We start from the raw sequence: 13828 nt of genomic DNA, 5'->3' as shown, positions 1-13828 counted from the left end.
GGTCTCTGCATAGCTTGTATCCAGTGGGAGAGAGTGGTTCAGAAAGGGCTGGAAGATTGGTACCAACTCCAGGAGAAATGAGAGAAAATGGGTTTCTGGCTAGTATCAGATTAGAAGTTATGTTTTTAGCTTGTTTTTCTTTTCAATATGCTGCTTTCTTTCATCGTCCAATGAATAAGAGTGAACATGACTCTGACAAACTTGATACAGACTTAAGAGAAGATGGGTAAAGGGGAAGGAGGGCAGAGATGAATAACATTCACGCAAACCACACTGCTGTTTTTTAAATTAAAAAAAAAAGGTTCTACTTTTTCCTTTTGATTTTCCTTAATTTATAATTGGGTTGTAAGCCACATTGAACCTGAACTCTGTCTGGGATAACGTGGGATACAAATGTCATCATAAAATATTTTCTGTTGGATCTCCAATATTGAGATCTATATAGCACTATTTTGATTGCTGCATGACAACTCTCTTTATATTTTTATTTACTAAATGTTCTTTACTATATAAGTGGAATACTTGCATTTGTTCAAGAAAAAGCAAGTAAAAAAAATGCTGTACAACATATCTGCTTGCTAAGAATAATTTTTTTATTTTTTTTTTATTTAAAGTTTCAAAATAGATTACAAGCATTACATCTTGTTACAGAAGATCAGAGCAGATATAGTAATAAAGAATACAAAAATTTCCTCTCTTAATATTAAGAGAATACTAAAAGAAAAATATAGCTCTTTCTTAGACCACCTAATCAAAATTGAGTGGAGGCGTTAGGTAACAATTGGTGGTAATATCAAAAAAAGAAAAAAAAAAAGAAAAATTTTTTTATAACATAGAAGGCCTGGATACCACCACATAATTAAAACTTAATCCAGATATTTTACTATTCAGAAACTATCTAGTAACTTTTTTAATATCTAAAAATTCTTTCAATTGCTCTGGTTCGAAGAAAACATATTTTTTATCAGATTAGTTTACTAAACATTTACAAGGGTATGAAAGAGTGAATTTAGCACCCAATTTTCGTGTCTCTTCTCTAAGCAACAGAAAAGCCTTTCGTCTGTCCTGTGTGGTTTTCACCACATCTGGATAGATCCAAATTCAATTTTCAAGATTGAATTTAGGTCCTGTTCAAAGACCATCGAAACTAGTAATGTTTTCCTTTCAAAAACTGCCATATTAGATTGTTCAAGAAAGTCAGTTAAATTTTGCAAGTCCTTAGCTTCCTTCAATTTCTCCCGTTGTTTTAAGTCAGGTAAATGTATATTTTACTGATGGGGGGAATTAAATCTGGGGAGTATTGAAGGATTTCAACCAAGTATTTTTTAAACATAGCTGTCGCATTCAATTCTAAAGATCTTGGAAAGTTCAGAAGGCGTAGATTCAAACGCCTATTATAGTTTTCGAAATGTTCAGTCTTTCGGTGTATCATAAGCTTATCTTTTATAAGCAAATCGGTTTTTACTTTTAGATCAGAGATATCCTTTTGGGCTGCTGTATTTGTTTTTTCCGAATCTTTCTTGAAGGTCTCAAATGTAGAAGTTAAAAGATCTAATTTACTCATGATTGGAACCACTGTAGAGGTGAGCGTTTGTATAGCTATCCAGATAGAGTCTAAAGTCACCGCCTCGGGAGCTTTCCGCTCCATGTTGTTAACTTCTCCCAGCGTTTCAGTTTGGGCTCCGGCAGCAAGACCTCCTATTGCGCCTTCTTCGGACGTCTCCAGGAAGTCTAGTCTGCTTCTGAAACCTGCTGGGCAAGGCGGCGGATTGAGTTCCGGCGATGACAAAGTTGTTTCGATTCCCTGTGAGAAAGACGTTCCACCCACGTCTCCCACTGCAAGAATTTGACTCGAGCCGGTCTGCCGTGGTGTGCTGGTGGCATATCTATCAAGCGTTGTCTGAGACAGAGCGGTTTTCGAGGTTGCTGCCGGTAAACTCTTAACCGCTCCTTTCCGCTTGGTATGCGGCATTATCAAGGAATTTTTTTAAAGTCAAGGCAAAAGAAAAAAATATTATACCAGGGAAAGGTTCAGAAGCTTGCAGAGTGTCCTCTAGTCAATCCGCCATCTTGACACGCCCCGCTAAGAATAATTTAAAACTAATTGCCATGCCTGATTTGTTGTGTGTGCTTATGTGTGTGTGTGTGTGGGGGGTTGTTTTGTTTTTTTTGTCTTGATAGGTACAATGATGGTTTTGGGAAGTTTTATTTAATGAAACCTGGCCTTTGCACTTTAGTGCACTTTTTTTTTGCTCAGTATATTGTACTCTGATGTTGAGTGAAGCTGCTCTAGATCATTGTTCTTCATTGTAAGGCCTGGGAGCCTGTGGCAACGTCATCATCCAAAGTGCAATTCCCTAATACTTCTACTCTATTATATTCCTTTCCCCCCCCTTTAAACACACTGTCTGACGCTTGCTGCCAGTGTAGTCTCTGGAACAGCTGTTTTGTTTTCTTCCAGCATCATATATAGCTCTCGGTGAACTTAAGCTCTTTAGTGCCTGTTACGCTTCTCTTGTGAGATTGTGATGGCGGCACAAGAATTTGACTTTGTGGCTCATACTGACTGAGAGCAGTATGGTGTTGGAAGGAAACAAAATGGCTGTTCCAGAGGGGGGTACTTGCTGTAAATCTCCAGGGAAGTTGGTAGGTAGGGGTGGGGGTGGTGGATCGACAAACTGAAGGGAGTGCTGGCTTGATGGGCATAGAGTTAGGAATAGGATAGTGAAAGTTGACTGGTGGGAGAGAGTGACAGGGATGGAGACTGGGATATGATCAAGGAGATTCTGGAATTCGTTGCCAGAGAATGTGGTAAAGGCAGTTAGCTTAGCGGAGTTTAAAAAAGGTTTGGACGGCTTCCTAAAGGAAAAGTCCATAGACCGTTATTAAATGGACGTAGGGAAAATCCACTATTTCTGGGATAAACAGTATAAAATGTTTTATACGTTTTTGGGATCTTGCCAGGTATTTGTGACCTGGATTGGCCACTGTTGGAAACAGGATGCTGGGCTCGATGGACCTTGGTCTTTCCCAGTATGGCAATACTTATGTACTTATGTAGATCATCTGTTTACAGAGTGGTGGAGAGGAGGGAAGAAGCCGGGGAGAAAGCATGTTTAGTGATAATGTATGTGGAGGGACCCAGGCTGGGGGAGAAGAGAGAGTATGTGGGTTGAGGCAGCCTAGGAGATGGTGGAGAGTGTGTGTGTGTTGGGAGGGAGACAGGCTGATGGCGAAAGAGAGAGTGTATTGGGAAGGAGACAGGCGGAGGGAAAGAAGAGGCTTACATGGGACCAGACTTCATTATAGTTATACGAGTTGCTGTCTATGCACCTGAGCAGGCAGGCCAGCCACATTATTGGAAGACGGTCCTAGTTCCCACATTGAAATGCTATTGCTGATATTCTCCCCCCCCCCCCCCCCAAAACAAAATAGTGATGGACAGTGCTGTAGATAAGTTTTAGCTAATCTGAATAAAACAATATTGTGTGAATCTATCACCATAGTTTTCTTTTTGTGTGTTCTTATACAATGTTTTTTTTTTTCCAAACAGGCTAACCCAATGGATCCAATGGTGTTGAAGAGACCACAGGTGTATGGAATGGGTAATAACCCTTATTCCCAGGCACAGCAAAGTAGCCCTTATCCAGGGCAATCATATGGATCGCCTGGCCCGCAGAGATATGCCTTGGGGATGCAGGGGCGAGCTCAGGGTGCCATGGGTGGAATGCAGTATCCTCAGCAGCAGGTGCGTAACTGAAGTTCTTTTTACAACTGAACTTAATTTATTTCACATACAGTGTGCATCATTTATTTCCTTATTTGTTTGGATAGGATGCCAGTGCAGGTTTCCTGTTTTCTTTGTGGCCTAATGTATTGTGCAGGTTCTGATAAGTGGTGTAAATCATTTTAAAAACTATGTACACATACCCTATACATACATAGCATGTATTGTTTAAGCATTAGCTTGTGGGCTTGAGTACAGCAGAACAGCCACCATTTTGCCCAGTGCATTCTGGAATTGTAGTGTCGTTACACTTCGTCAATTTTAGCCAGCTTTTGGCAGTTGGATCTTTCTGTGCCTTTTATAGCACAGTGTGTTAGCATAATCTTCATCTGCATGAACTTGATGTTTGGATAGCCTGTTCTTCTCTCCCTTCTTAAGAGAATTTTATTGCCTACAAGTCTCTGTAGAATATAGAAGTGTCAAGATGTAGTGCCTCTTTCCTGAAAGTGAAGTGAGTAAAGGTGCCAGACTTTGAGGTTTCAGATCTAATAAGTGTTAAGTTATGTGGTCATATTGATGGATATGGCGATTGCTTTCTGCTGTCTCTATGTGATTGCGGTTTTCCAGCAACCACAATAAGACAGATATTTTTTTTAAGACTTCACCATCTTTAATGTAAATTAATTCTGACACCAAACTCATTCATGTTTTTTCTGAAGACTTTTGAAACGATGGTAACAGCGTACTCCAGGACTTGTCTGGCTTTATCACAGCTTCTCTTTCTCAAACACAGCTGAGGCATGTGGTTACAAGAGCGATACCAGGCAATAGGGTGTGCATTAAAGGCTTTTGGCACACACACTGGGTGCTCTGAGGTTCAGTACCTTCCATTATCGGGAAAAGCACTTACATCCTTTCATATGCAACTTTGGAGGTGTTTGTGCTGTGCACTTAGGAAACTAGGAAATGTTTCAGAACTAAATCAACAATAAAATTCAACATTAAAAAGTACACTTTTTAGTTCTAAAATGCATTTTTGTTCAGCTGTCCTATTTGAAGTCTCAGCAGTACGTGGAAGTTTTATAAGGCATGGATTAAAGTCATTTGCAGCTGTGGATCCTTGTGCACAAATAGAGTCAGATGCATGGTCTCTTGATACTGTTTGAAGCATCACCACTGTTAACGCTGCCTAGGATGAATAGAAAAGCATCCTGCACGACTTAAAATGTTTTTTGTAATTATTTTTTAGACTGCAACTTAAGCTGCAAGTTCCATCAGGTTTCTGCTGTTACATAATGCTTTGCTAAGTTCTCATTGGTGCTGGTTAGGATCATACACTCACTCAGCAAGCCACATGATTTATTATTTGCTTTCAGCTAGCTAGTCACTTGTTTTTCATTTCATATTTTTGGAAACTCTTGTGCTTTCTATCCCACTACCAAATAGAAATTATATTTGATAGTGGCTTTTTTTTTGTAAAATATTTATTTTTTGGATTTAGCTCACACTTTTTTCCCCCAGTGAGTTATATTCTGGTATATTAGGTGTTTCCTTGTTCCCAGAGGGTTTACAATCTAATTTTGTACCTGAGGCAGTGGAGGGTTAAGTGACTTGCCCAAGGTCATAAGGATTAACAGTAGAATTTGAATGCTACTACTACTACTTAGCATTTCTATAGCGCTGCCAGGGTTACGCAGCGCTGTACAAGTTTAGACAAGGGGAAGGACAGTCCCTGCTCAAGAGAGCTTACAATCTAAAGGTAATAAGCTATGTAGTCAGTGTAGGTATCAGGAATGGGGAAGGTGGTTAGGCTCCAAAAGCAAGGGAGAAGAGATGGGCCTTGAGTAAGGACTTGAAAATGGGCAGGGAGGGTGCACGGCGTATGGGCTCAGGAAGTCTGTTCCAGGCATAAGGTGAAGCGAGGCAGAAGGGGCGGAGTCTGGAGTTAGCAGTGGTGGAGAAGGGTACAGATAGGAGTGATTTGTCCTGAGAGCGGAGGTTACGGGTGGGAACATACGGGGAGAGGAGGGTAGAGAGGTAATGGGGGTCTGCAGATTGAGTGCACTTGAAGGTCAATAGGAGAAGCTTGAATTGTATACGGTAGCGGATCGGGAGCCAGTGAAGCGACTTGAGGAGAGGGGTGATATGAGAGTATCGGTTCACGCGGTATATAAGACGTGCGGCGGAGTTTTGGACAGATTGAAGGGGGGATAGTTGGCTAAGCGGGAGGCCAGTGAGGAGAAGGTTGCAATAGTCAATAGCTTCCCTGGTTGTCAGCCTGGTGCTCTAAGCATTTAATAAACACATACTATAATCACTTCTTATAGGAGGCTGATTTTGTTAAACCTGGACCAGAATGCACAAGTAACCAGGAAATATTTCTCCTGTTTTATAGTTGTTGAGGTGATAGTCCTCAGCCAGTGGCCATGCCTCAGGGCTGCTTCTGGAATCATTCAGTCTAGGGCCCTAAGTCCAAACACTAATTGTCACTGTTAGGTAGTTTCCAAGATTACTTCTCTGCAGGGGCTGTGAACGCTGATTCTGCAGCATACCCAACCATTACAGGGAGCAGAAGATCTGGCACAGGAAGTGAACTGACCCCAGGTCCTCTGGGCTGGTCCCTCTATAGATATTCTTAGCATTCGACACTATTCTTAATGTGATGTTGCAGTAGTAGGAACCTGACCTCTCATAATATTGCAGATATGAACGCCTTGCCATGACTTTACTGTGCTTCTCTATTAGGCACTGAATTTTTGCAGGGACCTTAGAAACCAAGGTCCCACTACTCCTGCCATCCATTACAAGTAAAATATGTGATGTTTCAGGTAGCCTTGGTTTTGCCCCCTTTGGGATTCTAATGGAAATATTGCCAACTTTGTACCCATCTTGTGTCCCTTACAATAGTAACATAATATTTAGCATTTTTATAATACTGCTGGACATATGCAGCGCTGTACAATGGTAAGTATGAAGGTACAATATGTCCCCTTCCCCAAAGAGCTTAAGATCTGAGTGGGTAGCTGAGGTAATTGGAGACAGTGACTTGCCCAGAGTCACGAAAGAGTGTTGGTGACGGAAGTAGGATTTGAATCCTGGCTTCCCTGGTTCACAGCCCATTGCTCTAACCACCAGAGCACCTCCTCTCCCCCAAATCAAATCACTCATCAGCCGTATAAGCGATAAGTGTACATGGAATATTGCTACTATTGGAGATTCTAGATGGAATGTTAATGTTGCTATTCCACTAGCAACATTCCATGTAGAAGCCTGCCCTTGCAGATCAGCAACGCGGCCGCGCAGGCTTCTGTTTCTGTGAGTCAGACTCACAGAAACAGAAGCCTGCGTGGCCGCGTTGCTGATCTGCAAGGGCAGGCTTCTACATGGCATGTTGCTAGTGGAGGAGTAGGCTAGTGGTTAGTGCAGCGGACTCTGATCCTGGGGAACTGAGTTCAATTCCCACTGCAGCTCCTTGTGACTCTGGGCAAGTCACTTAACCCTCCATTGCCCCTGGTACAAAATAAGTACCTGAATATATGTAAACCGCTTTGAATGTAGTTGCAAAAACCTCAGAAAGGTGGTATATCAAGTCCCATTTCCCATCCCTTATTCTTGTTCCTTATAGAGCTGAGGCTAGAAAAGGTCTGAGTTTTGAAATCTGCTGTTTCCAGATTTTACTATGTTGATTTGCAGTAGCCTTCTGACAAGGATGATGATTTGCCCTTTCAGATGTCATCATCTGACTTCTTTCTTCCATTGGAAGTAAAAAATATTGGTATGTTTACCTGTGGAAATGGGTGTTTCTGTTTAAGGGTGGAACCTCGTATGTTGCAACCATACATTATGAAGCTGGGACAGTTTACAGCAGTAATATGTAATGTGTGCCTTCAGGAGCCACAGTTGACTTTACTACATCGTAGAATTTTTAACATACCACCGGCTAAAATTAAGCAAATGCCTAAATTGTAAGAGTTAAGGAAGCAAGAACACTGAAATGTGCTCGGCTTCTCACTGCTATAGTTTACTGAGTGATAAAGATTGAGCACCACTGGCTTACAGTGTGACTAATGTATTTTGATTGCCATCATTTGGCAAAAAAACAAACCAAACCAAAACAAAAAAAAAAAGCCTTCTGTTTTTCCATGAAATGAGAGCCAGTGTGAAGTTGTTAAACCATTTTAATTTGGGAAGGAGGTAAATCATTCTCTTATGTAGATGAGGTTTGAATTTTTCACTTCATTTGTTAATTGCTGGGTAATTGAAAATTATCCACAAACAGGCAGTGACCTGGCACAGTGATTGGCTGCCAGCCCTATCTATCTTTTCACAGCATTAATATAATTGTCTGAACAATGCTGTACATATGATTACTAATGCACTTCAGAGGAAAAGTGAAATGAGAATTATAACGTTGAACTGATGTTGAATAGATATTACCTCACCATGATTTTGCGGTGGGTCACATCCAGAGCTTCATGTGTATGTCTATGTATAAACCTGTAATGATCTTGAACCAGCTCTTTTCCTGATGCTCAAGTTCAGTATTTGCTGCCTTTATACAAATATTTATTTAGGTTTTCAATTGTTTTTTTTACTTTACTAGTTGAATAGTAAATATTTCATTTCATTTATCAGATGTAGCCTCTCCTCCCTATCCTTAGTGTCATAAACACTCATAATAGGAAAATTGGCATGTCTATGATTTAATTCCTCCTTTTTTTGCTTTTTGTGTTGAATGTAAACTGAATGCTCCAAGCTGTGACCATTTTTTAATGATTTTCTGTGGCGACTATTAAATGTATGCTTTAAGTCTCCAAGATTCTTATGAAGAAAGGAGGTTTCCTACCCTGCAAGTCTAGTCCAGACGAATGGGGTTATGCATCTCTACCAGAAGATGGAGGCAGAGGACATTGATTTTCAGTGATGCCTTTACCAGTGTAAGGATTGGAACAGATATTCTCTGCCTCCAGCAGATGGTTGTAGGATGGATTGATGCAGCAGTAGGGTTAGCATATTTGTGGAGACAAAAAAAGAGGACACACAAAATAAAAATGGTTGGTACCTTTGCTAAAGAAGCATTTAATCGTAGCCTTTAGTTAATGAACAAACATGAAACAGTGACTAACTTACAGTACAGCAGTAAACAATCTACTTTTCAAAAATTTCAGGATTTGAGTCTGACAGAGTCTGAGCCCAAACGTACTTATTAGAAGAGCGTACATCTCTCAACAATTTTCGTTAACTTCTGAGATACGTGTGAAAGTCTTTGCATGACATATGCTTAAAGTTGTACTGCACAAACAAAATTCCTTTGGCAGATTCAACCAGCAGGGGAACAGAGAGAGGGGATCAGCAATGCCTTTCTTTCTCTTTAGCACCCCGATTGACTAATAGGCCACACATGGTTTCTCTCATTATGTGAATAGGTGTGTTGCTCATAGGCACGTAAAAGAAAAAGAGGACATTTCCCTAAAAATTAAAAATCCTGGAGGACATATCTGAATAAGTCCAAAAAGAGGATATATGGTAACTCTATACAGCAGGATTGGATGGCCTGGCTCCCCAGTATTGCAACTTAAGGCCTGTGGCCCATTGTGGAGTTCCAGGGCCTTCACCTGAGCCAGAGGGAAACCTCAGGTCCAGAACTCACACTATGGGTCTCTTTTCTGAGGGACTGAGGCGGTATGAGTCCCACGGGGACACTGTTATGTTGTAGGGGGAAGTAGGTGCAAGGGAGACTGGTGCAGGTGAGTTGTCTTCGTCTCTTCCCCCCACCCCACCACCCCCTCAGGCTCCTCCCTGATCTTATTTTATGGGTTGCTTTAACTCTGTTGCATAAAGTTTTACATTTAAAAACAAAAGGAAGATTACAGAGGAGCAAGGGTCAGATCACAAATTCTTATTTTTCACACTCATTTCCACATAGCCACCTGGACTAACACAGCAGCCACAGTTCTCAGCCTAAGCTTCTCCCTGCCGTTGCTTGTATCTACGACCCCGCCCCCACCCTTGGAGTTTGGTTAATAGTGGTAAAGTATAGTGGTCCTCAAACCTGTTCTGGGGAACCAATAACCAGTCAGGCTTTCAGGATATCTCCATTGAATATGCATGAGAGTTTTTCATATAATGGAGGTAACAGGCATGCAAATCCTGTCTCATGCATATTCATTAGGAATATCCTGAAAACCCAATTGGGGGGGGGGGGTGGTTCTCCAGGACAATTATAGTAAATATGTAGTGGAGGAGTAGCCTATTAGTTAATGCAGTGGGCTGAGAACCTGGTGAACTGGGTTTGATTCCCATTGCAACTCCTTTTGACCCTGGACAAGGAGTTGCCCCAGGTAGAAAAATGTAGATTGTGAGCCCACTAGGGACAGAAAAAGTGCCTGCATATAGGTTGTACCAACAGAAAGGCAGTATATAAAATTTATGACCCTTTACCTTTAGTAGTAGTGGTAGCACCTTCTGAATATTTTATTTGATCTAGCTTACACTTTTTAGTAATAGCTCAAAGCAAGTTACATTCCTGTAGGGCTTACAATCTAAGGAGTCCTTTCACTAAGGTGTGCTAATGGTTTTAGCTCATGCTAATGATTTGCTTGATAAATGCCGTGCAACCTATTGTATACCTATAGCAGGGGTTTTCAACCCAGTCCTCGGGGCACACCCAGCCAGTGGGGGTTTTCAGGATATCCCCATTGAATTCAATAGGAATATTCTGAACCCCCCCCCACTGGCTGAGTGTGCCCCGAGGACTGGGTTGAAAACCTCTGACCTATAGGCTGCATGGTATTTAACACACACTAATTTGTTAGTGTGTGCTAAATCCATTAGCACACCTTAGTAAAAGGACCCCAAAGTTATTACTTGATGCAGTAGAGGATGAAGTGACTTGCCAAGCTCAATTTGGAGTGTCAGTGGGATTTTCACCCTTACTTCCCTGGTTCTTAGCCTGCTGTTCTAATCACTAGGACAGTCCTCCACTCCTGTGGCAGTCATATGAAAAACATTTTGTGAATGGTTTAAACCAAAATTTGAAAGCTTTAGAAAACAGCTGAAGATGATGTATGATACACCCCTCTGCCTTATGAAAACAAAATGCATAAATTGAGGTATTTTCAGACTGATAATGCTGTTTGAAATAAGAATAGTTTTAGTTTCATTGCCTCCATTTATTTCACATCTCCTGAGCTCATGTGTTCATAACAGAGAGAGAGGATTCTGAGCATGCCTTGCCTGTAGCTCCAGAGAATCCTTAACCCCTATGAACATTGTAGAGCAAAATATTGGTGTCCTTGTTCTTCCTAACTTTGCAGTGCGTGCACAAGGTATTACCGCATCATGAATTTTTCAGTTGCTGCTTGTTTGTGTTCCAGGACTTGCAGGTAGAAGAGCTTAACGACCCTGCACAGTCTTTCAGACATCCAGTCATCTCATTTTTGCCCTTTTTAGATGTTGCTCTTCATATAAATAATGGCCCTTTGTTGGGTATCCTGTGCCTGCTTTTGCCAGCTGTTTCATCAGGAAAGGTCTTGAAGGATTGCAGAATACAGTTATATATCATATATCTAGTCGACAGCTAAATGATACTCTTGCAGTTAGGAAAATTCCTGGCAGGAACAATTTTGCTTCTGTAATGTTGTTAAAGAAATTTGCATGATATTCTGGCTATCATTGTTGAACACTTAATTGTAAAGCATAACAAGCAATTTGGTGTTTGAGCAGAACTAATTTGTATTGTTTGCCTAAGCAGTAACACTGAATGTACATATTACTAAAGAATGTACATGAAATAGGCCTGTCTTCAGGCTCAAGCTGTGTGCTGCAGCTAGGCATGCCATGGAATTGATGTGCTTGATTCTGGAGTGGGAGGGAGATAGAAACATGACGGCAGATAAGGGCCAAATGGCCCATCCAATCTGCCCTTCCTCAGTAACTACTAACCCCTTCTTTTCCTAAGGGATCCCACATTCCTGTCCCACACTTCCTTAAATTCTGGCACAGTCTTTGTCTCCACTACCTCAACCAGGAAGCCATTCCACGCATCTTCCACCCTTTCCATGAAGGAGTGTTTTTTTAGATTCCTCTGAAGCGTATTTCCTCTCAACTTCTTCCTATACCCTCAGATGGGTGCTCTCACGACAGTGGGTTTTGATGTTCCAAGTTTGGTACTAGGAATGTGCATTTGTTTTTGGACAAATGGTAAAATATGATGAATAAGACCATTTTGTTTTTGTATACTTTTAAAAGAACTAAATGACTGCGGTCAAGAATGAACCAAACCCTCATTTCTGCATGTTAGTTTTTAACACTGTTGCAGTTTAGCCTATGGAGTAAGACACAGTGGAACTACATTAGGAAGAGGTGAAGGTAGAAGCATGAATTACTTCACCATTTTCATTGACACATTTCAACAAGCAGCTGATCAAGCCTATCCCTACTTTACTTCTCCCAGATCCCATGGCAGATGACAGTAGTAGCTCAGCAGGAAACTGAAAGAAAACACAGCAATGTACCGTTTTATCTCCTAAATTAGTTCAGTAAAGTAACTTCTAATAGCATACGAGGAGTACAGAAAAGGTTCCAAAAAAGAGAGGGGAGGCAATAGCAGTGTCAGAGAAACTGAGTTTGAAAACTCTTTTAGGCTCTATGGGTCTTAATTGCCTTTCTTTCCCTCTCTAGCCTGCCTGTACTGTTTGGTCTCACTTTCTCTCTGACTTAAGTATGCAGGCCCACAGTCCTCTACTACTACTTATTTCTAAAGCTCTATAAGACATACACAGTGCTGTATAGACACGAGAGAGAGAGAGTCCCTGCTCCGTGGAGAGGTAGAGGGGCAGTAGAGATGCAACAGGGGAACGAGTATGCATGAGCAGCCACCCATCAGCTACCCCTTAATCCCTCATCTTTATCCACTAGTTGCTATGGGTACTACAACACAGACTTTAGCATCCATTCCGTTGTCCAGTTGGCCATTCAGTTCCGTTGTCCATCCATTCCGTCCAGTAGCATCCATTCTGTTGTCAGTCAAGCTGATGGAAGCATGGTAGCCAAACAACTTACAAATTATATAAACAAATTCTCAATATTACACAAATCACAGTCAAGTTTTCGCCCCCTCCACAGCACAGAAACAGTACTACTCACTCTCGTAGCCAAATTCAAGCAGGAAATAGCAATAGGTAAAAACATTGTCCTCCTCCAATTCGACATGTCTAGTGCATTTGACATGGTAAACCATAATATATTAATAAGATTACTAGATAAGTTCGGGATTGGTGGAAATATACTTAGCTGGATCAAGGGTTTCCTAACCACAAGAACATACCAAGTAAAATCAAACTCAAACATATAATCGCCATGGAAAGCAGACTGCGGAGTACCACAAGGATCACCGCTATCACCGATCCTCTTCAACCTAATGACCCCCCCACTAGCCAAGTCCTTATCCAACCAAGGCCTTAACCCTTTCATCTATGCAGACGATGTCACAATATTCAAAACTGACTGAAATCACCAATGAAATCAAGATCAGCTTGAACATCATGGACTCTTGGGCAAATGTATTTCAACTAAAACTAAACAAAGAAAAAGCACACTGTCTCATCCTGTCATTCCTACACAGCGCAGACAACCCCACTATTATCAACACCCCAGATTACACTCTCCCTATCTCAGACAGCCTCGACGTTACAATGGACTGCAACTTAACACTAGAGAGAGCCAAGTGACATCCACAACAAAGAAAATGTTCCACTCAATGTGGAAAATCAAACACGTGAAACAATTCTTCCCAAGGGGAACATTTCACAACCTGATACAATCAATGGTACTAAGCCATGTAGACTACTGCAATGGAAATTATGCAGGATGCAAAGAACAAACCTTAAAGAAACTTCAGACCGCTCAAAACACGGCAGCTAGGCTTATCTTCGGAAAAACACGATTTGGAAGTGCAAAACCCCTTTGCGAAAAACTACACTGGCTCCCAATCAAAGAACGCATTGCTTTCAAAATCTGCACTCTGGTTCACAAAATCATCTACGGTGAAGCTCTGGGATACATGACAGACTTGATCGATCTACCAACTAGAAACACATC

At 41.3% G+C, this 13828-nt stretch overlaps 1 protein-coding gene across 2 annotated transcripts in view; it reads left to right on the top strand.

Annotated features, from left to right (window-relative positions):
• The window catches only part of LOC115466843 (AT-rich interactive domain-containing protein 1B-like), a 1026314-nt gene that overhangs the window by 111077 nt on the left and 901409 nt on the right, over positions 1 to 13828 (top strand). For both annotated transcript variants that reach the window (XM_030198387.1, XM_030198389.1), the window contains exon 2: positions 3554 to 3748. In XM_030198387.1, the coding sequence (XP_030054247.1) occupies positions 3554 to 3748 (195 nt within the window). The remainder of the gene's footprint in view (positions 1 to 3553; positions 3749 to 13828) is intronic.

Source organism: Microcaecilia unicolor, chromosome 3 (assembly GCF_901765095.1).
Source record: "Microcaecilia unicolor chromosome 3, aMicUni1.1, whole genome shotgun sequence".
Lineage (NCBI taxonomy): Eukaryota > Metazoa > Chordata > Amphibia > Gymnophiona > Siphonopidae > Microcaecilia > Microcaecilia unicolor.
This window is presented reverse-complemented; position numbering and strand designations above follow the sequence as displayed.